The 26,768-nt window shown below is 43.2% G+C and overlaps 1 protein-coding gene across 2 annotated transcripts in view; it reads right to left on the bottom strand.

The window, feature by feature from the left end:
• Positions 1-325: 325 nt before the first annotated feature.
• LOC139048706 (monocarboxylate transporter 12-like) overlaps positions 326-26,768 on the bottom strand; it is a 79,426-nt gene continuing 52,983 nt past the window's right edge. For both annotated transcript variants that reach the window (XM_070523201.1, XM_070523202.1), the window contains exon 5: positions 326-15,062. In XM_070523201.1, coding sequence (XP_070379302.1) covers positions 14,749-15,062 — 314 coding nt within the window. In that variant the 3' untranslated portion in view covers positions 326-14,748. The remainder of the gene's footprint in view (positions 15,063-26,768) is intronic.

Here is a 26,768-nt window from a genome sequence, read left to right as displayed (position 1 = left end):
TTATGACCACACGGGGTTCTTTAAAAATGCGAATTCGAAGCCTAGCATTGCTGTATCCCACCTCCATTAAAATACAGCCAGTATCAGGACCCGTGACCTTGAGCTCAGCCACAACGCCATAGCCACTAACCCACTGTGGCAGGTAAGCTTTATTCGCCAAACCCGTTACTCTCCATATTATAAAGCCTTACCATCATCATGGAATCCATGCACACTATTGTTACAATAGGTATTGCAACAGCAAATGGGAGCTGCTCAGTGAAGGCAAACGGGAAGATACCACCACTGATAGAACAAATATGGTGACAAAAGATGACCACAGGCATTACCAAGAAAAGTGTCCAGTTTATTAAATCAGTTTACTATATATACAGTTCAAGGCTTGCCAAGCACCTTCTAGTTCTTGGGCTATTTGTTGCATCTTAAGGAACATAATATACTTGGGAATATTTTGCACCACAAGAGCACAAACTAAGAAGTGAAGACTTTTTTTCCCCCATCCATTATCACAACAGACCACATTCGGGAAAGTGCGTAATGTGTAAGGGCATAATATAAGAGCTACCAAAATTGCCGAGTCGTAACAAAGGCAACAAGAATATGCTGGAATATGCTAGGAAATACACACACATTCATGCTTTTGATGCTTGATAAAAACGGGTAAAACAGACAAGAGAAGGCAAGGAGGACATCTTTTTCTTTTTCCTTTAAAAGACTAACACTGAACGCACTAAACTCAAGAATTAAAACACGGCTGAGAAATGAAACATTGATTACATAACGTACGAACACCTAAACTTCCAATTTTTTATCACAGTCTGGTAAGGAAAACTCAAATGCTTTGCAGCACAGAAACACACCGACAATCTGAAACCACAAGTACGTAACACGAGGGAAAACACATGTGTACCTAGAGTTCATTAAAGACGGGATTAAATTAACGAAACAACTAGTCGGCACATTCGAATGATCACTCAAATTTCAAGAAAAGCTTAGCAACACCTTAGTGACAATTTCCAAAATAAATATGAACATAAAGCATGCAATAAAAATGACTGCTCAGGACAAATTCGCGGGTCACATCTCTGGAAATGTGTACAGCTCGCATTACTGTTGCATAGCAAAGTTGTTTGCAAACCAATAAGTGAGGGAAAGTATAATAAGCATGCCCTGGTTCTACATTTTAAGGAAACAAAATGAACTTGCTGCAGCACCGCACAATATGAAATAAAACAAAATTGCTCCAGTTCTTACTCTTCCATCTTTTCTTGGCTGCACTGCAGTAACTTGCCGTACCAACTTATGCACTAGTTGCACCTGTTTTTCCAATATGTCTTGCACAATAGAATAGAATGTAGCCAGCACGGATAAAATCGTGAAACTTTTTTGGCTCTTCATGCTTCTTTATGAAGCATGAACCAATCATTCCTGAACCAAGCATAATCTGAACCAATTAGAGACACTCCACAAAACTTGTGTAAGTGCCACAGGCCACCGCAATGCACAGCTCAATGGCCAAGTTCTTGATTTTTCAAACGAATCTGGCACTCCTAGCTCTCCAAGTGCGACTCACACAGAGGCGAAATAGAAATAAAATGTTTACCGAATCTTATAGTTCATTGTTAGGGGTTGTGGCCACCACACAAGCCTGTACAGCGCTCCTTCACTTTCACGTTAAATGTATACGTACTTCCTTTGCTCCATTTTCATATTACAGTTGTACAGAAGGCTTAAACCCTGCAGTTTCTCTTCCTTTGAAACATCCTTCTTGTAAATTTCATCACATAACACATTAAAATAAGCAGTCCTTAAAAGTTTCAATTTCAAAACTGTTATGACTGTCAGCGAGCGTATGGCACCGAGCAGCCAACAGTACAGAACAGAATGATGAAACACAAAGTGTAATAATTGTAGGAAAACATTTCTAGAAAGTTCCACAAGAAATGTTTTAGCACTCTATCACAATTTCATGATTGACCAGCTGCAATTACAGAACTTCCAGTAGGCGGCTAACCTCCAGAGCCAAACCTGCCTTTCCAAACAGAGACATCCCACTGGCATCAGCATGTCCAGCACTGCCAGAGCTGCTGGCGACTACTGAAACAAGTGTGCCACAAGAAAATACACACCTTGAAATAACAGCACTCAGTGACACAATCAATCGCTTCGCCTTTTGGCATCCATTAACATGCCTGCACAACACAGGAGCAGTCGCTTGTCTGCTGGTGCACTAGTAACGAGAAACAAAGAGGAATTGACCGGGGGGGGGGGGGGGGGGGCAAGGATAGCCTTCTGCGACAGACCTGTTGCTACTGCAAAGCTGTGTGCCATGGAACACAGCTTACGCAGCGAAGCACAAAAGTTACCAGTGCTCACCCATCGTATTCGAGAATCTGTGAAGCACAAAAATGCGCAGACGCTGACCCATTTTTGAAGGATGGTTGTTGCATTTAAAGAAGCAGTATTCTGATCACTAGGAGTTGACGAAATTTCAATAACAAGATTAATGAAATATGCAAGAAAGGGAGAGAGAGATGAGAATTCTGTTCATCAGTATGTAAAGTTAATAAAACCAACATTTTTCACAACTCCAGAAAAGACCACTTTTCTGTAAGGACCTTGCAAAGCTCAAATAATACAAGTAAGCAATGTGTATAAGGCCACCAATGCTGCTAATTTATCTACTATTAGTGTTCTAAAAGATGGTGGTTACAGAATTTCAATGCTTGTCCTTGTACATTTTTTTGTGAACTACATGGATTTGTTTTAATTTTATATTTCAATACTTGTTAATTTTTCTGATACATTTGAGGGACATAACAATAACATCCGCTGACTGCAGCCACAAAAATTATGTCCTTCATTTCAATGCAACACATTCTACTTAGATTGGTTCAGTGATTGCCTAACAACAGCACTTCAACAATTCACAATCTATTTGAATAGAGAAACTAAAAGTCAAACCTTGCATCTAAGAGCGAACGTAAAAGTGTGTCTGAGTATACTGAACATAGGGTTGAACTTGGGAAAAAAATTAATGGGGAATGATTGGCAAAGCAGGTAATGAAGGATTTCATGACCATGAAACACTGGGAGAGGCACAACAAGTAAAAAATGTTACACTAAAACACATATGCATGGAATGCTATGGGAGTACAAGGAGCTTCAACACAATGCACATGCATACGTGCAAAAAATAAAGAAGAGACTGCACACCATTTATCTACAGTAAACATTGCAACGCCTGTTTCACCGCTGCAGGTGAAAACGTTAAAATTTTTCCAGCAATAATCATCTTGACGTGAAAAATACGTACGTTTGTCCATTTTGAGATGACGTGTTGAGCAAGTTTTTAAAACCTATTTCCCTTACAGGCAACATTACATGAATTACATGATAAATGTAAGAACGCCAGTGTCAGCACTATTTGAAGACACGGGTAATGCACAGCAATGTTGCTGCCGAACAAACCTTCACATAACTTGCGGGTACTCCACAGGACACCTTGATTTAATAATCATAGTAAGGGTTGGTTGCTTATTGTTTGCTTACAATATTTCACAGGCATCTTGGAAAAAGAAAACATTTTAGTTAAGGAAAGCTAACAACAAGTTCTTAATCTTAGTTTATGAGAACTCGTTATGACATAGTAACTACCAAAAACAGCGTCGTTTTGGAGCTCAGCTGCGATTGCAAGCAGTCAAGACCAGTACAACAAATTAGAACAAACCGACAAAAGAGATGGAGAGTTGTATGACATGCATTGTTTGAAAAAAAAAAAGAAAGCTTGAGCACCGGGTGACATTTTTATCGAGGAAAAGCGGCAGACGGCGACTAGACTGAACTGGACAGAAGGTGCTAGCCTAGAAAACTCGGTGACTAGATACAGGACAGTCACACACAGGCATAAGTCACAGCCAACATTTCAAACAAGCTTTACTGCTGGGCAGTGCTTAAAGAATGCACATTATTAAAGTACACATTATTACACGGCAATCTTGATCGGAAATCTTTTAGCTGTGCACCAGTCTACAGAAATGGTATGAAAAGTTGTAATGACGCATGGCGATGTATCACTATTGCGGTCAACGTGGTGTAGAGCAAAGTATGGCATTTGCTTGAAGTCATTTTGGCATCATTTTCTCACGCGACTTATGCCATGTGTAGTACTGCCTTCGCAGCTGAACTGTACTGTAAGCAACAAAGTAAACATGCAGCATTTCACACACACTCGCTACAGTCACTCCAGGTACGCAACTCAATATATGCCATGGGTTTAAAGAAAACATAAATATAGTAAACAAGATTGAAACTTGATGGCAGAAGGTAGAAGACCAGCTGGTCACTAGATCATGCACAACAAAGTGCTATGTCACTACAATGGGGTTGCAGGAGAAACTGCTATCTGAAACCTCTGAAACCGCTTCCTCACCACTCAAAGACCATCTCCGAAAAGAGTGCACAAAATTCAACTAAGCTTATTGCCTCATTCGTCCCCAATGTATGGGGTAGTTCAGTTTAAGCACTCAAATGTTCAAAATGCAGCCAATGCGAACATCTGCAAAGTCCAGTTGCTGCGTAGTGTTATGCGAGGCAAAACATTTGCTGTGAAGGACCACACACCTGTGCTCTACAGTGCTGCCAACCCTAAGGATCACCCTAGATTAAGAGCTACTGATCAGTTTGGGGGAAATGGAAAGATCATGCAAAATCTATGGAAATTTCAAAACTTTCTGCCAGAGTTCCCAGATGCAGTTCTTAATTGCACAAGAGTAAACTGATGACTTGAAGAAAGTTTAAAAAAATTGCACACACTACACTAGATAAAGCGATATTCAACAGTGGCTGGAAAAAAACAAAAGGAAGTTTGAAATCAAAAATTTTGTTTAAATGTTACGCCAGAATTTGCAGTTCTGGCTACCTAATTGCAAAGTGGGGGCATTTATTTTATTGCTTCATACGGATATATTTGGAACCACGTACACTTGTTAGTCATCACTGTGAAAGCATTCATTAAAAAAATTTTCCATCGTGGAAGCGCAGGAAGTATTTCTATTTATGGGCTAAGTTTGGTTTAAAGATTTGGCATTGGCGAGACATTGCAAAATTAAATTTTGTTGAAGGTGCAACAAATGCTATCACGGTGCCACCTCAGCTTAAGTGCAATGGTTGTGCAATTTAAATGCTTTAAAATAAATTTAAAACAAGAAGTACAAAATTTGCACTCACTTTGCTTAACAATCAGTGTTAATTTCATCACTGCAGAAAACCCAGTGACAAAGTGAAATACCACATTTCACTCGCAAAGAAAAAAAAAAAGGAGGGAGGGGGGAAAATTGGTTCTCAATTCTGACAGCACTTTTTAGAGCTGTTTCACCTTGTGCCGTGTAGCACTGTACACAAGACACACTGTTAACCCTTGCTGCACCGCAGGTCAAACAAACCAGACATGTACACTTGGGATATATGAAAGGGACTGCCTGATGGGACTTCGAAAGTGTCTGTCCTCTTTCAGTGATACCAGAGAAGTACTACCACAAGAAAGACTCTTGAAAAAAATAATGTGCGCAGTATAAGCGAGTGATGCTGGAACTGGCACTGCAGCAGTAATAATTGTTTTCATATCAAATACTTGTTCCCTTCCATTACACACCAGCTCATGCCACAGATATTGCACAAACATGCAATATCCTCCCCTGGCATAGTAGGTCCTTATTCATTCGGCATCAACAACAAGCACAATCGTCACTCCACAAGGCATTATATCCCAGTCTCTTTAACTTTTCACAGAATCGACAATGGAGGTGGGCAGCTCTCGCAGAACTAACTGGCAGAACTGGCTTTATTGTGGACCACAGTAAAGCCCATGACGTAGAAGCTCCTAATAACCAAAGTCACCATGGCTCGAGAGTGAAGAAGCGGTTTCTTTAAGTTTGTTTGCTAGCCCCATTCGCAGGCACAACACTCTGTGCAAGCTGAAGCTTGCCTCATTTCGATGATGGAGAAGGGCAGCATGCCCTGCCCCCTTACACACCTTTCGAAAAAGGTGCAACGATTGTCCGTTTTTTTGTTACGCAAAGTTCTTGACTCCTGTGATGTCACCCTGTCTCATCTGGTACACACAAAGTGCTTCCATGACAAAACTTCTTTACAACTCTTCTTCCTCAAAGCTGCCTCACTTGAAGGAAGGCACTGCAAAGCACAACTCAGTCTCAAGCCCGCAGAAGATGCTGCTACAGACATTTGCACCCCTTGAGATTTCTTGCGAGTGACTTCAGTTTGCTTACATCTGCTGTGACAGAAGCCGACTCCACGAATTACAGTTAGCATGCCACAATGAAAAAGCATGCAATGAATATGTCCTTGACACGTAGACCTGTCCTCTAAATTTATCAGAGCACATGGGTTTGACAAGCACCGATACTAAGTAATGTATCATCATCCTAGTGGCATCACTGGCATCTGAAACTTCGAACCCTCCTCGCTTTGTTGGCTTTTCAGGTTAAGTTATGCAAGTTAAACCTTCACAAGCTTCCCATTTATAAAGTAAACCCCACTTCGCAACCTGTGCTAAGTCACATCATCAGTCGTGGGGCAACTTTTGAGTTGAAATGATTGTATCTGGAGAATAACTAAGCTCAACCATTCCAAACCAGTAAAATTAACAAGGCCCACGATCTTCATTCGTGGCTGATACAGAGTGCGACGCAAAAGCCACAATCTCAAAAATGAAGCCACAACCATTTGGCATATCTCTGATGCAAGCCATGGTGGTTGGATCATCAACATGTGCCTTTTCTCATGTAAGAAAAAATTAACTTTACAAGAGTAAATGAGAGCCTAGCCAAGAAAGAACAAGACCTTCTTTGCACTATGTACTTCCAAACCAAATGAGCGTTATGTGTGGTCTCAGACAATTCTACCAGCAACGGAGGCACCAATAGGGCTATTGCCAAAAACATGCATGTCAGATGTGGCTCGTTGCCACTCCCACCCCTTTCCAACTCCTCACGGACAACTTGGCAAGCAGCCATCCGGACCTATAAGGCCAACATCACATGCGTCTTGCGATGCAACACTGAGATCCTTTCCATTACTGAACTTGTTGAACATCCATCTCACAAAAGATCACGTGAGGTTCCTGGGCAGTGGAAGCCAGTGTACATACAGGCAATGCAGTCTCCATTCCAGCTGAGACTGACAACAAGCCGTGACCACGCTACTGTTGATGAAAACTTGAACAATCCTTGAACACATTTAAACACTCTCATTCTTCAAACATAGTTCATATGGCGAACAAGACAGTGCAGACAAAGAAAAAACCCACATCAAATCCCTTTCAGTGCTTTCAGACAGAGTAACAAGTTCATCTGGTTTGATTTGACATACTTGGACAGACATTAAGAAAAGCTACATCCCCAAAATGATCATACGGTCTCCATAATAAGGATCAGGTTTCCAATCCTGAAAACCTCCTGGGCCCACCAATGGGGTGGCTACAGCCTTTTTGCATCCAGAAACTTGGGACATGTGCATCCACAGCATCAAGTAGAGAGAGCATCTACTGACTAACAATCTATCCTAATGTCTTAATGCCTGCAGAGAGGCAAAATATTGTCTCAATGTTATACCTATGCAGCTAAACCACACTGTGAAGAAGAAGACTTAACTATCACAAAGAGTTTGAAAAAGGAGTAGTAAGAGAAATGTTTACTATGTAGACAAGTGACGCTAGCCTGGGTTGTGAATGAAAATGTCTCAAAATTGTAAGCGTGGCATTGACAAAGCTCATCTGAGATGAGTGAATAAGGTGAAGAGCATGCATAGAGTTAAAACGCCTCAACTCCAGTGCAAAATGCTATTAGTGATTGATTAAGACCCGAGGCTGAATAACTGTGCCTCTCTGAAGTACCAGAAACTAATTTTGAAAAGGATAAGCTCATGCACGATCTAAAACTACAACGAATCATAATGTCAATATTAGAATTTAGCTATCCTGGTAAGGCCACCTTTCACAAATGACCCTGCCATTCGAGTGCAACATGCATTGCAGACGTACTTTGCCACCACTTCTCTAAGAACAAAAACCAAAGAATGTGCACAGTCCCACTTCGTTAGGTGTAGCATATTGCCCCCCCCCCTCCCCCCCCAATTCTGTAAAATAATGCAGCCATGATGTGGCATCCTCTCTCTAAGGATGAAAACCTTTTTTTCAAGTGCAACTTTGGTCTAGCCGAAAATTTTGGCAAATTTGTTTCCTGTTAGGTTGTAGCTGGAAGGGTATGACTCCTCGTCCATACGTTAACTATGTGAACCATAAAATCGAGCCTTTAGGGAACCAGTGCAACAGTGGCATGAAAGTTACATTTCAGCCTTTGCTCCTACAGCGGCATTGAGATTGCCACTTCAACTCGATTTGTCACAAAGTCGTCACGTAGTGCACGATGTGCCACTTTCAGCACGTGCTGTCCCTAAAAAACAATATGTACTCCAACTGAATGGCAGAAACACCCTTGCACTTCATGCACTGATACTCTACTACAATTTACTGATAACCCTTCCGTCTTCTCGGAACACCTTTCACATCATCCCTAATATGTGAATGTATGCATTATTTCGTTCAATTTATTCTCACACGTAAGTTTCGAGAACTCGTGAATAATTTTTGCATGCAGTTGTGGCATTAGACCTCAAATCTGTGCTACACATGGAACCCGATGAAACGTAATGCTATTGTATACTAAAAGAAGGTCCCAAAAAAGTGCTTGCACTATTGACTAACACTATGCAAAGATCTGTTTAAACTTCGTAAGATTGCCTAAATTGATGATGGGCACTGGGGATTATGCAAGTGAATGGCAGGAATTCAGTATTACGCATCCACTTTCGGAGGAGCACATGATGAACAGCGGCAAAACTGGCAAGCCAACAAAGACTTCAACCAGCCTATTGTGCACTTGCCCGTAAAATATTGTGGGGCACGCAAGCGCATGACCGTGTGATGGTTGTGCTCCTCTGATAGCTAGAGCAGCCAGTACAGCCATGCATCGAAGCAAACCTGCACAGACTTTCTTTCAGTAGCTTTTCACAAGCTTTTCTTTCAGTAGCATATTGCCTTTGCACCAAGACAGCTTTGCATTTGTGTACCACATGTGAAAAGACAGCAGTTTCACCAGCTCGAGCACAGTACATTGAATCGTCGACTCAAGTAAACATTTTGTTGGCACACTAAGACATTGTAGCAGACAACATGACGCCATGCCCCCCAGGCATCACTTTACCTTTGCAAATATTTGTTTCATTGTGCAGTCAAGCGTATTGCCTGCAAGGCCCGCAATAATTTGTAGGCAAGCATACATATTTTTTTGCAAACCTCATAACTCTTTTGGATCTGCTTGGCTTTTCCATGCGACATTGCTTTCAAAACGGTTGTAATAAACACATCAGTACAGGCTGGTTAGTTTGTCAATGCAACATTCTCAACAACACAGGCTTGTCAATTGTTTCAACTGAGGCTCTTGCAACAGTTGGCATCGTAGTCATAATTTTGTCTCTTTCTTCTTTGACCTTCAATTTTTTATTTTCCAGGGGCCAGCAACCTGGGTTTCAAAGAATTACCGTATTTACTGGCATAATGATCGCACTCGCGTAATGATTGCACCCCTAAATTTTGTCGTCAAAATTCAAATTTTTTCTTTCCCGTGTAATGATCGCACCCTGAACTTGTCACAACGATATGTCGTGTGCCAAGTCTAGCTAATGATGATCGCGCTTACCATCTGTCAAATGCTATGCAAACGACTCTTGAAGACATACCAAGCGGACTGCACACACCCAATATTCTTAAGCAGATGACCCATTTCATTCCTTTAATCACTTTCCGCACTTACATGAAAAAAGAAGCGATTACCAAACTTGCCTCGGCTTTATTATTTGTAGGCTTCATGATGGTTTTGGTCAATAACAACATAAAGGGCACCTTTTGATTCTTCTTGTCTGCACTCGTGGGCACGCAACGAATCGCAAACGGCAACGATAGTGGTCACGTTTACACTGATACGTTAGAAGTGTACCCTATTCATACGCCGACGCTTGTAACGCAGCTAAGATATTCGCTCACCCTTAGCGGAAATGCGCCGTGTTAGGACAGTATAGCAGTGAAGACAAATGCCGCAGTTTCCGCAGCATGCCCGCCATATGTTTCTATGTCACTGGCAGCTAAGCGCGCCCATCTCTGTTTCTGTCCCTTCAAAGCGGACATGCCTATGTTATTGTCACAAACTTGCTGATATTAACGATATCATTCATTACTGATACGGAAGAAACTGTTTCAATGCACGCAATGTACTCAGTAGAAGAAAAACAATCGCGTTCCGCGCGTTTGGTTTGCTCCACCGGCTGCCATTTTTGTTTTGGTGTCCCGCACTGACAGCGGCAGCCGCCTGCTTGTTGCACCGTTGTCATCTCGCAGCAAATGCAGGAACAAACCAGAAAATGTTTCTTTTCGTGGGAAATTTAACCCGCAATGATCCCACCCCTGAATTTGCTTCAATTTCTTTACAAAAAACTGCGATCATTATGCGAGTAAATAAGGCATCACACGCAACAACCAAGAAAATAACAATTTAACAAATTTATCAATATAATGAAATGGCTAAAGCAATAAAGCAGCAAAATTTACTGAGCAGGTATTGGAGGGCTAGTTGTCCATAATTGTTCTAAAGGCAGTGCACTTGTTGACACATGGATGGCTGTTTGTCTGCTTTTGTGTTAATCCGTGCGTCAAAAAGTACATCTAAATTTTCCTTAGAAACACAGCTTTTTGCAGATATGCATGAATGTTGATGAATAGCAGTGGTTGAACAAGGAACCTTGCTGAAGCCTCAGCAACATTCCTTGACTGACTACTGCTAATTACTTCAAACCTCTATCTCGCAAACTTTTCTCTTGTTTGAATGTGAAGTTAGTTTGGCAATGCTGAAAAGCGTTGTATGAAAGTTGCTGAGAGGCCCATGTTTTCATACATTTCCTTTCTCTTTTTCTAATCTATTCTTCCAATGTCATTGGCTTGCATGGCGCCACACCAATGGTTATCACCGAGATCGGCCAGTAAGCGCTATGGCTGATAAGTAAAGAGCAAAGCTCATAAGAAAACAACTGTTACATAACATTGCCCCTGGTTGTACACAATGTGGATACAGGAGTCTTCCAGAGCAGGCAATTGATTGCACAATCCCTCCCGTTTTCTCCATTTGCAGTGGTAGGCCCTTAGAGGTGACAGTGGGAAACACTTAGCAATGTAGCTCTGCCCATGAAACTCTCAGCTGTTGTGCCAAGAGCTCCACACGTCGTGCTACCAACTTAATCCCTGGGGATTCCCATTTCAGCTTCTCTTTCATAAGCGAACATGCGCAGCTGCTACTACAAGTTTCTGTTTTCGTGACAGCGGTGCAGCGGAGCACTGAAACGAGTGCAGTGATTCTAGGACTTGAGCTCGATGTATTGCATATAGGACTTCCTACAAGGTAGGCAGGCTCTATGACCTCTGTGCACCTGCAGGCTCAAACACCTATTGTGTACAAACAAACACATGCCTTCCACACGTGTGTACAATAGAATAAATACATTGTCTTGCAGATGCAAGTTTGTACAGAGCGGGTGAAAGAACTAGTTGTGAAGAGTCGAGAGAAAAATCCGTGGTGTACCACGGTGTACCAGACGGTGCAGGGGAAAAGTTTGAACCTCAAGCAAAGAGCATCAAAAAGCTGTGCTTCGGGAGTACCGTACTATCGGCAGGACCAGTGTAAGGCTAAATGAATCACGGCTGAGATGGTGATTCCCGATGGACTACGTATGAGATCTACGTGCCAGTCACGCGCCCAGCAGAGATGCTGTGCATCCCAGAGCTAGGCTGTAAGCATCTAGTGCAAAAACTACAAAACCTTATTGTTGAATGCCTTTGTAAAGCTCCATCACTTGAGAAGAAATGGGGCGAGAGTTCAAGCTTAATGTAAACATGCTACCTAGAGAAGTTCAAGGCCTAGGCATTCCAAACCACACCGGATTGAAGAAGCGTTGTCAGCTTCCTCTGGGACGTGCCTTTGTCCCAGTTTTCTGTAGTCATTTCCTGTGTCAGCTGGTGCAAAATAATGACATTCATCTTTTTGCACACAGTTGTCACAATGTATCGTAACATTCAGCTATGAGCTGCACCATCACACTGGTATTAAAATGTGTTTGAGAAAGTCAGAGTAGGGCACCTAATACGCTTGGTCGCTTGAAACTGCTATGTGTGATCCAACATACATGGCTGCTGGACCTAAGCGCCTGATTAAGATTTGTGTCGATGCAACATGCACTCACAAATGTGGATAAAGGAACTCGACTTCTGGATCGTTTCCTTACATTTCCGTTTCTTCCTGGTGTGACAACGCATGCAGATTGCACTTGCACAATCAGACCTTCGGCCCTCAGAACAAGCGGTCGCACACGGCATCACGGCGAAAGCGACACTGGTTATACACGAGGATGCAGTGTCCACAAACACTGGCTCTAGTCAGGCGGCATTTCAAAAGACTAGCCAAGTTAAAATGTTTAGCTAAAACCAAGGGTGGTGCTGTGTAAACAAACTGCGCTTTAAGTGCTGATGAGGTTTAAGCAAGAAAGTGTGTCAAATAGAAGGGACCACTTTATGGGAACCAGTTTGCAGTATTTTTCACGAGACTGCCCATACCTAGAGCTGTGTTATTGCTGGTTTCAGGCAGCAAAAAGTACCGGTACCCACGTGTCATCGCGCAGAGCAAACAGTCATGCAGACAGGGTTGTTTGCGCATCCAGAAACGCTCAACACAGCACCACTTGGCAAAGTTTCAACTTGGTTCAAGATGTTTCATACTGTGTCTAGTAAAACGCCTCCTACAGTGCATGGCTGTTCAGCCTGCTGGGCCACAGCTGTGTCCCATTCATTTGCACAGAAAGCCTGAGCATCTAGCTGCACGATTTCAAGATTTCAACTTTCCCAGAAACGAGGTTTTTCACTGAAAGATGTATGGTCACAAATAGGTTTGCAACATTGGCATGCACAAATTGCCCCGCATTCTGAGCAAACTGACTCGGCCTTGACGACTGACAATTTACCTGCTGCAAGATAATGGGCTCTATTGTGCTGCATTTTCAAGCGTATAAGCCATGCCAGTGATTTCTCAAATAGGGGCGAGAAAAAGGCAGGGCTCCTATCAATAGCCGAACGTCACCTTCATGTATGGCTTCATGGCAATGCAGCAGAGGGCTGCTGTGAAGTTGCATTTAAAAGAAAAATTCAATAATAAAAGTGGACTATGAGGATGAATTGCCATGAAACCACAGTGCACTTGAACAGTGAGGAAACAGTGATGGCCAAACATACAAAACCAGATCATTTACAGAGCTTAATTTTGTGCCAAAGGCGCCCCCTCAGGAGTGCTCTTACAAGGTTATAAATGTTGCACGCAATTATAAGGTTATGCGTGCCATAGTTCTCTACAATTTATTTTGTAGCCGGGGCTGTGGGTTAAACGCACAAATGCACAGTGGGCTGCGTCACAATGTTTCACACAGGTTTGCAATATGCACAGTCATGTTGTGTTTGCAACATTACGTTTTTGTTATTTCATCTTGGCCTGCCTAGGCCTCTTTTAGACCAACCTTTAATAGAAGAAACTTTTGTATTTTGAAAAAGCTTACCATCACTGTGCATGAGCCACAAATGGTTAAGTGAAAGGATCAGCCGGATACTGTGCTGATTCGTTATATATATACATTTTTTTAATATCCTAGTGTGTCATGCTATAAGTACTGTTCGCAATAAAGTGAACCATGGTGGTACAGGGACCAACCACTGTTGCAGTGGTTAACCGATACAAGTTGTATATGCTCAACATAGATGCGGGAAAGTAAAGCTGGTGTAAGTACAAATTGATTCAAGTTTCAATGTAATTCTGCAAGACCTTAGATAAACAAAAGATAATGCAAGCAGACAAGAAGAGGCAATGGCAAAGAATCAACAAGACTGCCAGAAGCATGTTAACACACAAGGCAGGTGCTGTGTGCATCTCGCTGTTTTTGCTTACTTCGTGTTCACACTTTAAAAGAAATGCTTGCATTTGAAAAGAAAGAAAACCACTGTGCAAGTGACTACATCCAACTCCATGTGTTATCTAGGAAAGCCTTTGTTACGCTTGTGTCATTCTGAAGGAGAAGGTGAACTTGTCTTTACACTTGAGAACTTAGGCAGCCAGAAGCAACATTTTGTAACAATCCATTTCGTTTAATTTTCATTTTTCTTATCATCCATCGCGCAGAGTGACCGATCTCGGTGATAACAGTGACTTATGAGCCAATGGCACAGGACAAAATGTATGGACAAGTTAAATGGATTGTTGCAAAATGAGCCTCGGGCTTTAGCAACGTTGAAAACCCAGCAGCTGCTGCACGAAACAAACTGGGCCACGTTTTTCAGAGGCATCACATGAGACCACAGAGAGACCACATGCACCTTGCTAAAAATCCCCTTTGCAGTAACAACCCACAATGTGCTGCTACATAATGCGAGGAAAGATGTGCCGGTCTGACCTTCCCATGTGCAGGCCAGAGATCACATGACTGCCAATGCAGTGCACAAGGTAGACAAAACCAGAGAAAGAGAAAGTCTGACTGTCTGACGCGGCTTGCCGGCGTCGTGCTTCCAGATCCAGAAGATGGAGGGCAAGCTCACACGCAGATGCCGTTGCTGACTAGTGCCACGGTCTCGTGCGGAGCCGCTGCCTCTTCACCGAATTTAGCCACAGCAGGGTTGGCGCCGTTCTGCGGGAGGAGGACCGTCGTGACGTGCTTGCGCCGCTCGGTGGTGGCGGCAGTTGCTGAAGAGGAGGACGTGCTGTCAGTGTCACGGTTGTTGAAGGAGGCAGGGTTCTGGCAGCGCCAGCTGCTGGCCACGGGCAGCATGAGCACGCCCGAGGCAAGGATGCTCAGGCCGCTGAAGTAGAAGGTGGCATCGTACGCACCGGTCGTGTCGCACAGCCAGCCTGCGTAGAGCACCGAGGCAGAGCGGGTTATGACTGTGATGCAGCATTGTTGGAGACATCAGAAGGCCACAAACTTGTCGGCAAATCATGGAGCACTGACATGAGATTTTTAATGTTCTGCATATACAGTAAAATCTCGTTACTACGAACACCACATTAATGAACTTTTCAGATTTATGATTTTTTTTATCCCCGCCAAAATGCCTATATTTTCAACGTAAAAAACTTTCAGTACTGCGAATGTCAGATTACCGAATATTTCAGAATAATGTACGTAATTTAATCTGTAATCACCAAGATGCTTCCTTATTGATGGTTTTACCGCATCCAGCAAAGGAATGGCATTGCATGGCAGGTTGCTTGTGGCGAAGAAAAGGCAGCAGATGGTGAGAGTGCAGTTGACTGGTGGATCGAGTGCTTTCAAGAGATCGAGTCTTTCTCTCCAGACGACGTTTTCAACAGCGATGAAACAGCATTCTTTTATCAGTTGTTGCCTGATAAAACAATAAAACTTCAAAGACAGGTGCAAGGGCGGAAAGAAACCACATCTCCACGTATCGGTTCTGTTCTGCTGCAACTCCACGATCACGGAAAAACTCAAGCTGCTAGTTGTTGGTAAGTCTGCTAAGTCGTGCTGCTTGAAAAACGTTGTCTCGTTGCCTTGCGACTACCGAGCCAACAAAAGAGCGTGGATGACGCAAGAAATGTTCAGTCAGTGGCTGCTGCAGCTCTACAACACAATGAAGAAGAAATACAGAAAAATTCTCCTCATCGTTGACAATTGCTCCGCGCATATCGTAAACGTGCGATTGAGCAGTGTGTAACTTGAATTTATGCCCCCGAATCGTACTTCTTTGCTCCAACCTTTCGACCAAGGCACCATCAGATGTGTGAAGGCTAATTTTGGAAGGATCATGTGCAGCGCCTCCTGATCAATATTCGACTGAAGCTGCCCACACAGGTAGACATCCGTCAAGCTGCAGAAATGCTTACAAGGTCGTGGTGGAATGTGAAGGCAAGCACGATCAGCAACTGCTGGCGAAAGGCAGGCCTTTTAAAAGCTTCACCTACGCCACAAGACTGCAAGGACACAGAGGAGCTCAACCCAGAACTGTGGAATGCGCTTTCCAACAAGCTCCCCGTCGACACCGCGGTGACCTTTGATGATTACATTGACAGCGCGGCAGCTACATCCGCGAAGCTCACCAACGAAGACATCGTGAATAAAGTGCATGAGCAAGAAGATTGCAGTAGTGACGAAGATGATGCCGACACTGGATCAACACACGAAGAGGAAGACACCGTTTCCAGCTTGGATGTTTTAGTTTTTCTAGAAAAGACGCTATCGTTCCTCGGGTGCTGTGAAGATGTCCCCGATGACGTTCAAGGATGTGGAGGCATTCGTCCTGCAGCGCTTGCTGCCTACTTGCCAGAAGATTACAGGCTTCTTCAAGCAATAAACAGTAGTTAAGCTGTGCCCTGTGTTCTCGTTTATTATTTACGTACGAACACGCGCATCTGCTGCAAAGGTATGTAATTTTCGTTGTTGTGTTTCATTACCAACACGAAAATATTGCTTTCTCACTAGTATGATAATTCAAATTAACGAATTAAGTTTGGCGGTCCCGCAAAGTTCGTTGTAACGAGATTCTACTGTATATATACAGGGTGTCCCAGCTAACTTGGACCAAGATTTTGAAAAAACCTATGTGTTCTTCAGAACAGAAATCACGTGGATGTTGTTAAGAGTTTATCTAATCTTGCAGTCCCATATGTTTGCTCGTCTTTTTTAGTAATTAGCCGAGATAAATTATTTACCTTTTTAAATACAGCTTGAAACATTCAGGTGTCAATAGGAAAGTTGTGGAGCTTCACAAATATTGCCCAAGCCAGGCACTTCCAACGAGATAGACTTAGCATGGCCGTTTTTATTTGGGAAAAATGCAAGCCTGCAGAGTTTAAAAAATACCATGCGACAGCGCGCTTTGTGTGCCCAAATGCGCCGCGATTACAGCACTCTCATGAATGATTTGTAAAAACATCGCCAGCACCGCGCCTTCCCTTCACTGAAGAGAAAGGGCTTCTACCTTTGCTGGGCTCTGACATTACCAGCGGCAGCTGGCAATGGCACTCCAAAAAAGTGCTTTGTCAGCAGCCGCTCGTGCCTGTCGCCGAAGAACACGCAATCATCTATTTATTCCGATATGATGAGAAATGCAATTTTTTTTCCAGCGTTCAAGTTGATGCGGAATAGAAAAAATAATTACAAAACATGCATCATACATCTGGAATCTGAGCGAGAGAGAGCATCATTTGTTACAACGCCGCTTTTCTTCCACGCTGTGCCAGCGGCTAGATGCATGTGAGCTCGGCTGTCTATTACTGTCGTGCAGCGCAACCGTTTCGAAGAATTTGTTTGCAGTACCTAAAGCATGCCGTACTCAAGTGAGCAGAAGGCGAACATGGTCTTAGCCTTGGGAGCAGCACAGGCTGGCAAGAGGAAAGCTGCCAAGGTAGACCGAAATTGGCACTGTGGGGGAAGATCTAGCGCGAACACAATTATGAGGAGTTACTCAACGCTGGAAGAAACAGGTAGCTTCAAGAAGACGTGACACAGAAAGGGGACTATTAGTGAAGAGACTGAAAGAGACATTTTGGCTTTCATGACTGCAAACGCTCATTCGAGCGTGCGTGATCTGAGTGGTGAGGTCGGCATATCAAAGTCTTCAGTGTCAAGAGTTCTTAGGAAGACTGAAATGCATCCGTGTCACCAACAACTGCATCAAAAACTGCAAGAAAGAGACTTTCCTTAAAGAAGGGAATTGCGCTAAAAAAGACACGGACGAGTAAGGACATGGACGGGCGCAAACTCGCGACTGATTTTATTCAGAAGGAACACAAATATATATTTGTGTTCCTTCTGGCATGAAGCGCATGAAGCATGAAGCGAGCGATGTTTCTCATAAAGCATGGTCGAGAGCGTTGTAATCGTGGCACATTCGGGCGCACAGGGCGCGCTGTCATATGGTATCTTTTTAACTCCATGGGCTTTTGTTTTCCTCTAATAAAAACGGCCATGATAAGTCTATCTTATCTTGTTGGAAGTGCCTGGGTTGGGCAATATTTGTGGAGCTCCACAACTTTCCTATTGACGCCTGAACGTTTCAAGCTATATTTAAAAAGTTATTTCTCAAAGAAAGACGAGCAAAAAATGGTACTGCAAGTTTAGATAAATGCTAACAACATCCCCGCAATTTTTGTTCTGAAGAACGCATAGGTTTTTTTTCAGAATCTTGGTCCAAGTTAGCTGGGACACCCCGTATATACTGCGATAACGGGACTGACAAGTGGACAGAACGTGTTTTGAGATATTGGTGGAAAATGAAAAAGCATGACTTAGGTATAGTGATATAACTGAGCACTCTAATTGGCATAGAAAGTTGTGAAAAACACTGTCACGCTAACATGAGGTTAAACCTATGTAACCTCGATTTAAGGGGAGACGCGGGTCGAAAGATCGCGGTTTTCTAAAAAAAAATCACTTTTTGTTTTAAGCTGCATTGTCATCTTTGGTCTATTAACTTTCATTTGTGTAAATATCAGGCCAAAATTCGCACTAGAAGTCACCAAAAAAATGCGCCTAAGTGAGCGGCAGAAACTCTATAGTCTACCGAAAGTTTAGAAAGTCCGCGCCGTTTACATCGTTCTCACGCAATTGAGCGTTACTGCCCGCCATTTGCAATCATCGGGGCGTGCAGCGTCAGCCCTTTCCTCTAAGGTTCAATGGCTGCAAGTCTCGTATGTTCACGGAGAATAAAGGAAAAACGAGAAAGAAGACGAGAGTGTCGCGCGTTTAGAACTGCGCGCCATGCAGCGCAGCCCTGCCATTGGACGGCGGTGCTCCTTTTAAGCAGCAAAGCCGAACCACCGCCGCAGCGCGTTCTCGCTAGCCGCACAGTTTCCCGTGTTCTCTTGTTCCTGCGTTTTCTTGAGATGACTAGCCCGAAAAAGTGCAGTTTCAATGCCCGGAAGTATCGAACTCGGCACAAGTACCGAGGGAAATGGCGTAAGACTTAACAAACCCACAGCCGGGAACGACGCCCGCAACGCTCCGACGTCGGTTAGGCCTACTGCCGACACCGGTCACCGTGACAGTGGTGAAATCGACGCTGCTGTGGATTTCGTCAGTGCATCGCAGAAAAAGATGGAATTCTTCAGAAGTGAATGAAGGTTGGTCGGTGCCCCTGCTGCTAGCACGGTGTTGTGCGAGATTGGTGCATTGACGGCACCGGTGACAGGTTCGGCATGTCCCACTTGCCGTGAACGGAAACTCGCTGTCCGAGAAGCAGCTGAGAAGCACAAAGGGCTTTCGTCGTACCTAGAGCTACGCTGCGAAAATCCCAACTGCCCTGAATCTGTGCTTTCATTCACGCACACGTCAAAGCGGATCATCTCGGCCGGTGCATGCGGTGACCCCGGCGCAAACACTCACTATGACAGCGGGAGCTCGCGCAACAGCTATGCCGTAAACGTGAAGGCTGTTTTGGCAGCGCATGCTATAGGTGCTGGATATGACCAGCTTTCGCGATTTTGTGCGATCATCGGCCTTGCATCAAACCGCTGCATCACAAGACATTCCATGCTATTTCTAAGTGTGACCAAGATTCATGCAAAAACAATTGGATTTTGAAGAATAGAAGGTTTTGAAACTTTCAAACCTGCTTTTCTCATTTTCAAATTTTTTGATATTTTCGTGTCTTCCGGGAAGCCTTTTGTACACTTAGAATTGGTGTATACCAACGAAATTTGGCATACATACTCTCGAAGGTATGTAGAATGCTGATATAATATCAGTCGTCAATAATTGCAGTAGTAAGAAGTTATGTCTCGGGGAACTGAAGGAAACAATGGTTGAAGTGTCAAAATTTTTTTGTCCCACTTCCAATGACTGAATGCGTTTTTTGACTAGATATCAGCACTCTGTGATCTATGAAGAGCTAAATAAGCTGTAGCACAATACCTTTGTTAAAGTTTAGTTAATAAAAAGTGCCTGTAAAGATCGCTATATTTGTCATTCAGTATAATATAACTCGAGAACTATAGCAGCTACACAAAAACTAATTGCATAAAAACTCTCTAATTGGCTGAATTTTGAAGTCTCTGGTACAAATAATAAAAAAAAATGTTTCGAGGAGCCTCTCCCTTTAAGGAACTATTTTCCCTTTTCCCAATCTTAGTTCCCTTGAAAGCTAGATATTTATTTTTGCAATTTATCAAAGTAATTTCGTGAGGTGGTTTTGATTTAAGGGGGGAAGTGGGTCTTAAAATTTTTTTTCTTATTTTTGGGTGAATCTTTAATAAACTCCACTGTCTGGGGTAATTTTTCATGCTGATTTCAGATCTGTAATTAGATTTTTGATAGCTGCAGCAGTTCAAAAAATATTGAGGTCTGAAGTCAAATTAATTTCAAACTCGTTACGGGGCTTTTTGATGATGCCGTCTTGCTAAACCAAAAACTAAATGCATGACACCATTGCTAAAGACCTACTGTAGGGGGTGATGCTATTTTTATTCATTTGGAAGCATTTTGCGGACAAGAAAACAATCTTGCAATTATTATGAACATTTTTTTCTAATTAACAGCGAGTACTATACCTGAATGTAATTTTCATGACGGTGCAAGAGTAATAAAAATAGCATCACCCCCCAGATCATTTCAATACGAATAAAATGATACCACCCTTTTCATTTTTGGCCAAAGAAAAACCAGAAAAAAACCCTTGTAAGGTGGAGTACAGTGTGCAAAAACATCGAACTGAAATAAACGCATTTGAAGTTTCAAACAAATGTAGCTTTTGCTGAAGTGAATCTACAGCAATACAAATGGCACCATTTTGAAGCTCTATGTTTTGTAAGAATGGCCATGCTAAATGTGTGACTGCACACTCTCAAAATAATAGCACACTGGCCACTGAACTAGCACAAGAAACTTTATTAGGCACCATGCTCTACAAAGAGCATGGTGCCTGGGTTTCAAACCGAAGTGTAGAACTCTGTGTGGGCATGAATATACCGTATTTACACGATTGTAAGTCGACCCCTTTTTTTAAATTTGAAAGTCTGAAGTTGGGGGGTTGACTTACAATCGAAACCGAAACATGGCCCCGCCAAAAAAAAAAAAAAAGCGATGCCAACGGGAGCTACAACGTAGTTAGAATTTTGTTTGCTCTATGGCCCTACCCGTATCTTTTCGCTATCCCGCGTGTTTGTTCGCTTTTCAGAAGGGTTTTTCAACATTTTTGAGAGTTTTACAGTACATGCAACACTCATGGGGGGGTGGCAATAGTTGATGGAAGCGCCGCTGTTCCCATTTGCAGCAGCACCTCTCAGAACGGCGGCGCTTGCGGGGAGTATCGGTAGTTCATAGAAGAGCAGACACCTCTCGCTGGTTTCTCTTTCTCTGTTTGAAGGCATTGGTATTGACATGGTATTGGTTTGACGCGTTCTACTTGACTGCCAGCTACGTGCTACTTATATGCTTCCCCAGTCGTCACGAGTGCTCCAGGCCCACTAATCGTTCGGCACTCGTTCACAGCAGCGTTCAAGAGGGCTGCCATCCTTTAGGCCGAAGAAACAAATCACTGCACAGTGGGCCGCAATTTCGATGTTTCTAAACGGGTGGTGCGAGAGTGGCGACTGCAGCGAAGCGAAATTTTCACCTGAGATGACAAGTTGAGTTGAGTTGAGTTGGGGTTAATGGCACATAAGCAGCTTAGGCTATCATGCGCCAAACACTAGGTATGGATTCTTTCAATAAGTTGGGACACCTCAGTGAGTCCTTGTCTGGGCAAGAGCCCGGAAAGTCCCAACAAGTTAACTAAGGACCTCGGCCTTCTTCTCAGGGATGAGAAGGTGGATGAGGTGCTCTGTAATATGTAGTTAATATGTAGTTAAGTTAGGTTTTAAAGTTTTAAGAGAACTCCAGCTTCTTTTAAAAAGCTAAAAACACATGATACTTCAACAAGTCCATCTTCTCCTAAAATCAAAGCTGGGTGAAAAGGGATATGTTCTTTGTAGAATATGGTAAAAGACTTCTTCCTCAGTGGTTCAAGTTTTCTGCATGAAAATAGGATATGGTTAACTGTTAGTTCATCTCCACATAGTTCACAGTGGGGTTTGTCTTGCTTTGTTAGAATGAAGTTGTGTGTTAGGTGTGTGTGTCCTATGCGAAGACGGCACAGAACCACTTCTTTGAAACGTTCCTGGTGTGTACAAGATTTCCATTCGCCTAACGCAGGTTTTAGCAGGTGTAATTTGTTGTTTGCTTCATTGTTCCAAGCAGACTGCCATTTTTTTCTTAGTTTATGATGTATTAACTTCATGCAGTCGTTAGGAGGTATCTTTACTTTTGTTATTTCTTTGTGCCGGGCCTGTGCCGCACATGCGTCTGCTCTCTCATTGCCACTAATTCCGACGTGGCTCGGAACCCAGCATAATTTAATGTTCAGTCCTTGTGTGGTGGCTTTTATTAAATTGTGTATAATGTCTCCTAATAATGGTCTGACTGCATTTTTGGGATGAAGAGCTGTGAGTGCACTTAGGGAGTCTGTGTATATGATACTATTTGCGAGGTTCTCCTTTACTATTTTCTCTATTGCTATAGAAATGGCGTAACATTCGGCAGTGAAAATGGATGTGCACTGCGGAAGTCTTACTGTTTTTTCCCAGTTCCCTTGTACAACTGCGCTTCCAACATGTTCGTTCGTTTTTGAACCATCAGTATAAAAGTTTGTGAAGCTGCTGTATTTTTCTTCTAGTGCAAGGAATTCCTGAATTATGTGTTGTGGCGGAGTTTGTGCTTTACGGAACTGCGTTAAAGTGAGATCGCAAACTGTGGGAAAGATGAACCATGGGGGTAGTGGATTTTGTCTGTGGGTAATGCCAGGTAAAGTGTCCAATATGCTAAGATTCCGGCACATCTCTTCAAATCGCAGGAGCAGTGGTCTTGTAGTTTGTGGTTTGTTGTTGAAAAGTATTCGGGAAAGGCATATTGTTACAAGTGGGTAGCAAATGTGTTTTGGTAGAGATTGTATCTTGAGAATATATGCACAGGTTAGAGCGGCTCTTCTAGTTCCTAGTGGGGGTTCGTTTCTTTCTACGTAAAGGCTGGTTATAGGAGACGTTCGGTATGCACCACATGAAATACGCAAGCCTGAGTTATGTACTGGGTCTAATTTTTTAAGGTATGTCGGTCTTGCTGAGCCATACACTATGCAGCCATAATCTAAGGAGGAACGCACTAAGAAACGATAAATATGTAGAAGACATGCTCTGTCAGAACCCCAATGTTTATAAGACAGTATTTTGAGTATATTTAGTGACTGGGAAGCTTTCTTTTTCAGGGTGGTTATGTGTGGTAGGAATGTGAGCTTTTTGTCAAAAATTATGCCTAAAAATTTGTGTTCATTCTTTACTGGAAGTACGGTTTCATTTAGGTGTAGGGTGGGGTCAACCTGTAGGCCTCTTTTGAGTGAAAAGAGGACAGCAACTGTTTTTTTGGGGGAAAATTTAAACCCGTTTGTGTCTGCCCAAATCGCGAGTTTGTTCAATGTGAGTTGTATCTGTCTCTCGCATGTTGGTAAGCTGGAGGATGTGCATGCTATTTGGAGGTCATCAACATATACAGAATACATAATGGACCTAGGAATTATTTTTGCTATGGAGTTCATTTTTACTATGAAAAGTGTCGTACTTAAAATACAGCCCTGTGGCACTCCATTCTCCTGGACGAATTTCTTCGACAGAGTTGCACCAAGGCGTACATGAAATGAACGGTCGGAGATGAAATCTTTCAAGCAGTTCAGCATCCTACCACGAATACCAAGTTCTCCTAGGTCGCGAAGAATACCGAACCTCCAGGCGGTATCGTAAGCCTTATCGATATCGAAAAAGACTGCTAAACAGTGTTGCTTGTGTACGAATGCTTCTCTCACTGTATTTTCTAGGCGGACGAGATGATCAGTCGTTGAACATGTTTTTTTAAATCCGCACTGGTGGATGTCAAGGAGTTCACGTGACTGAAGAGTGAACGTCAGCCTAACGTTCAGGATACTTTCGAATGATTTTGCCAGGCAACTTGTGAGGGCTATAGGCCTATAACTACTAGGGGCGGTTGGTGGTTTTGCAGGTTTCAGGAACGGTACAATCACGGCTTTTTTCCAAGCCTCCGGAATTTTACCCGATACCCATATTTTATTGAAGAATTGCAGAAGTGCGTTTACGGCAGCGTCTGAGAGGTGAGCGAGCATTTCATAATGTATCTCATCAGGGCCGGGTGCTGTCTGTTTACCTGCCGACAGTACTTTTTGGATTTCGTGAAATGTGATTAATGCATTATAGGGTTCATTTGTAGAGCCACTTGTAGGAAGTTTTTGTTTTTCGGTTGTATGTTTGTGCTTCAGGAATGATGGAGTGTAGTGTGAGGAACTTGAAACATGAGAAAAATGTTCCCCTAGTACGTCTGCCTGTTCCCCTATACTTGTTTGTGTGCCAGGAGCTGTTAATAACGGAATTGTGAAAGGGGAGAAGCTGCCATTTAATTTATGCACTTGTTCCCACATTTTTTTGGATGTGATTGAGCTGTTAATAGATGATATGTAGTTCTTCCAGGAAGTTTTCTCAGCGTCTCGACGGATGCGGCGTGCGTTGGCTTTCGCCTTTTTAAAATTTACAAGATTATCATGGGTTGGGTATCTACGGAATATGCCCCACGCTTTGTTTTGTTTCTTTTTTGCTTCCCTACATTCTTCCGTGTACCAGATTTTATGATTATGTCGAACCACTCCTGAGGACTGAGGAATAGCTAGCCGCGCGGCATTAATAATACAGGTTGTGAACAATTTGTTTTGGTTGTCGACATTTAAATCTTTCGAGAAAACTTTTTCCAAGCTGGCCTGTTCTTGAAACAGTGCCCAGTTTGCTAAGTGTAGCTTCCAACGACGTGGTTTGCTTGGGATGATTTGTGGTGAGGATGATAAGTTAATTTTTACAGGAAGGTGATCACTTCCATAGGGGTTGTCAACGACATCCCATTTAAAATCTGTAAAAAGTGATGGAGAGCACAGTGACAGGTCTAGGCAACTCATAGCTCCTGTGCTTGGGCAACAGTAAGTTGCCGCACCAGAGTTTAGTAGGCATATGTCGTTGGTTAGAATAAAATCTTCAAGTGTTTGGCCCCTGGTGTCAGTAGTTTTACTACCCCATAACGTGTTATGTGAATTAAAATCACCACATATTAAAAATGGTTCAGGTAGCTGCTCTAAAATTATCTCTAGGTCTCTTACGGTAAAAAGTGAATGTGGCGGAATGTACATTGAACAAATGGTGATGGTTTTGTGAGCTAAAACGGTGACAGCAACGGCTTCTATGTGAGTGTTAATGGGAATTTCACTGGCTGGTATACCAACTGGCAGAACAATGGCTACACCACCTGACAGCCGGTTCGCCTGAGTACGGTCGCGCCGTATAACAGTGAAACCTTTTAAAAAGTTCTTGTGTTTTTCGCCTAGGTTGGTTTCCTGTAAGCACAGGGCCACAGGAGAGAAGTTTATTAAAATATCTTTCATGTCACCTAAGTTATGAATGAGACCTCTACAATTCCAATGGATCATGAAAGCCATTATGAAATTAAAAGGCAAAAATTGATATTAACGAGTGAATGGGAGATAAGAAAGATGTTAGGTGACATGGATCTGAAGAAGGCAGATACAAACAGAACGATAACCCTTAGGTTATCGCCTTCTTATTTTGAGTTGTTATTGGGATTTTATCCCTCTTACCGCGCTCGAGGGAGCGCTTGTCCTTCGGTGTCGAGGACACCGGGGTTTTTGTTTCGACCTCCATTGCTCTCTCTGAGGCGCTGGAGGACCGAGAGTTTGGCGCCGAGACACGTGTCTCGGGCCTTGGAGTTCGCGTGATCTTAGGGCCCTGCGGGACAGGTGTCTGCAGGGCCGTTGAAGAGGGCGGAGCAGTACTGACTGCTTCCACCACGGGGGCGGGAGGAGTCACTGTGGCACCACTGCGCGTGGGCTCGGAGGACTCCGGAAGCCTCTGTGACGCTGCCCCCGCCTGCGTCACATCGGCATAACTGCGTCGCGGAAGGTACGACAGTCGTTTTCGGGCTTCAAAGAACGATATTTTTTCTTTGACTGTTAGTGCTATTACTTCTTTTTATTTTTTCCAGCATGGGCAAGACCGCGAGTAGGCTGGATGGTCTCCTTTGCAGTTAGTACAATGTGGGGAGGAAGTGCAGTTTTCAGATTGATGATCAGTTGAGCTGCATCTAGCACAGGTTGTTTGGCCTCGGCATGCATGTGAAGCATGTCCGAACCTTTGACACTTGAAACACCGCCTTGGGTTCGGGATATATGGTCTGACGTTTACTTTTACGTACCCTGCATCCAGAGAGGTAGGCATTACGCTTGTACCAAATGTAAGTATGACATGTTTCGTGGGGATTTCTTGGTCATTTCTGCGGATTACTATTCTTTGAACGTTTGTCACATTTTGTTCCTGGAAACCTTCCAGCAGTTCCTCGTCACTTAAGCCAATAAAATCTTCTTCAGAGATTACTCCCCTGCTTGTATTAAGTGTTCTGTGGGCTGAAACAGTCACTGTCGCGTCGCCAATACTGGTAAGTTCAGAGAG

Source organism: Dermacentor albipictus, chromosome 8 (assembly GCF_038994185.2).
Source record: "Dermacentor albipictus isolate Rhodes 1998 colony chromosome 8, USDA_Dalb.pri_finalv2, whole genome shotgun sequence".
Taxonomy (NCBI): Eukaryota; Metazoa; Arthropoda; class Arachnida; order Ixodida; family Ixodidae; genus Dermacentor; species Dermacentor albipictus.
The sequence above is the reverse complement of the archived record's forward strand: the minus strand, read 5'-3'. Positions and strand labels throughout refer to the sequence as shown.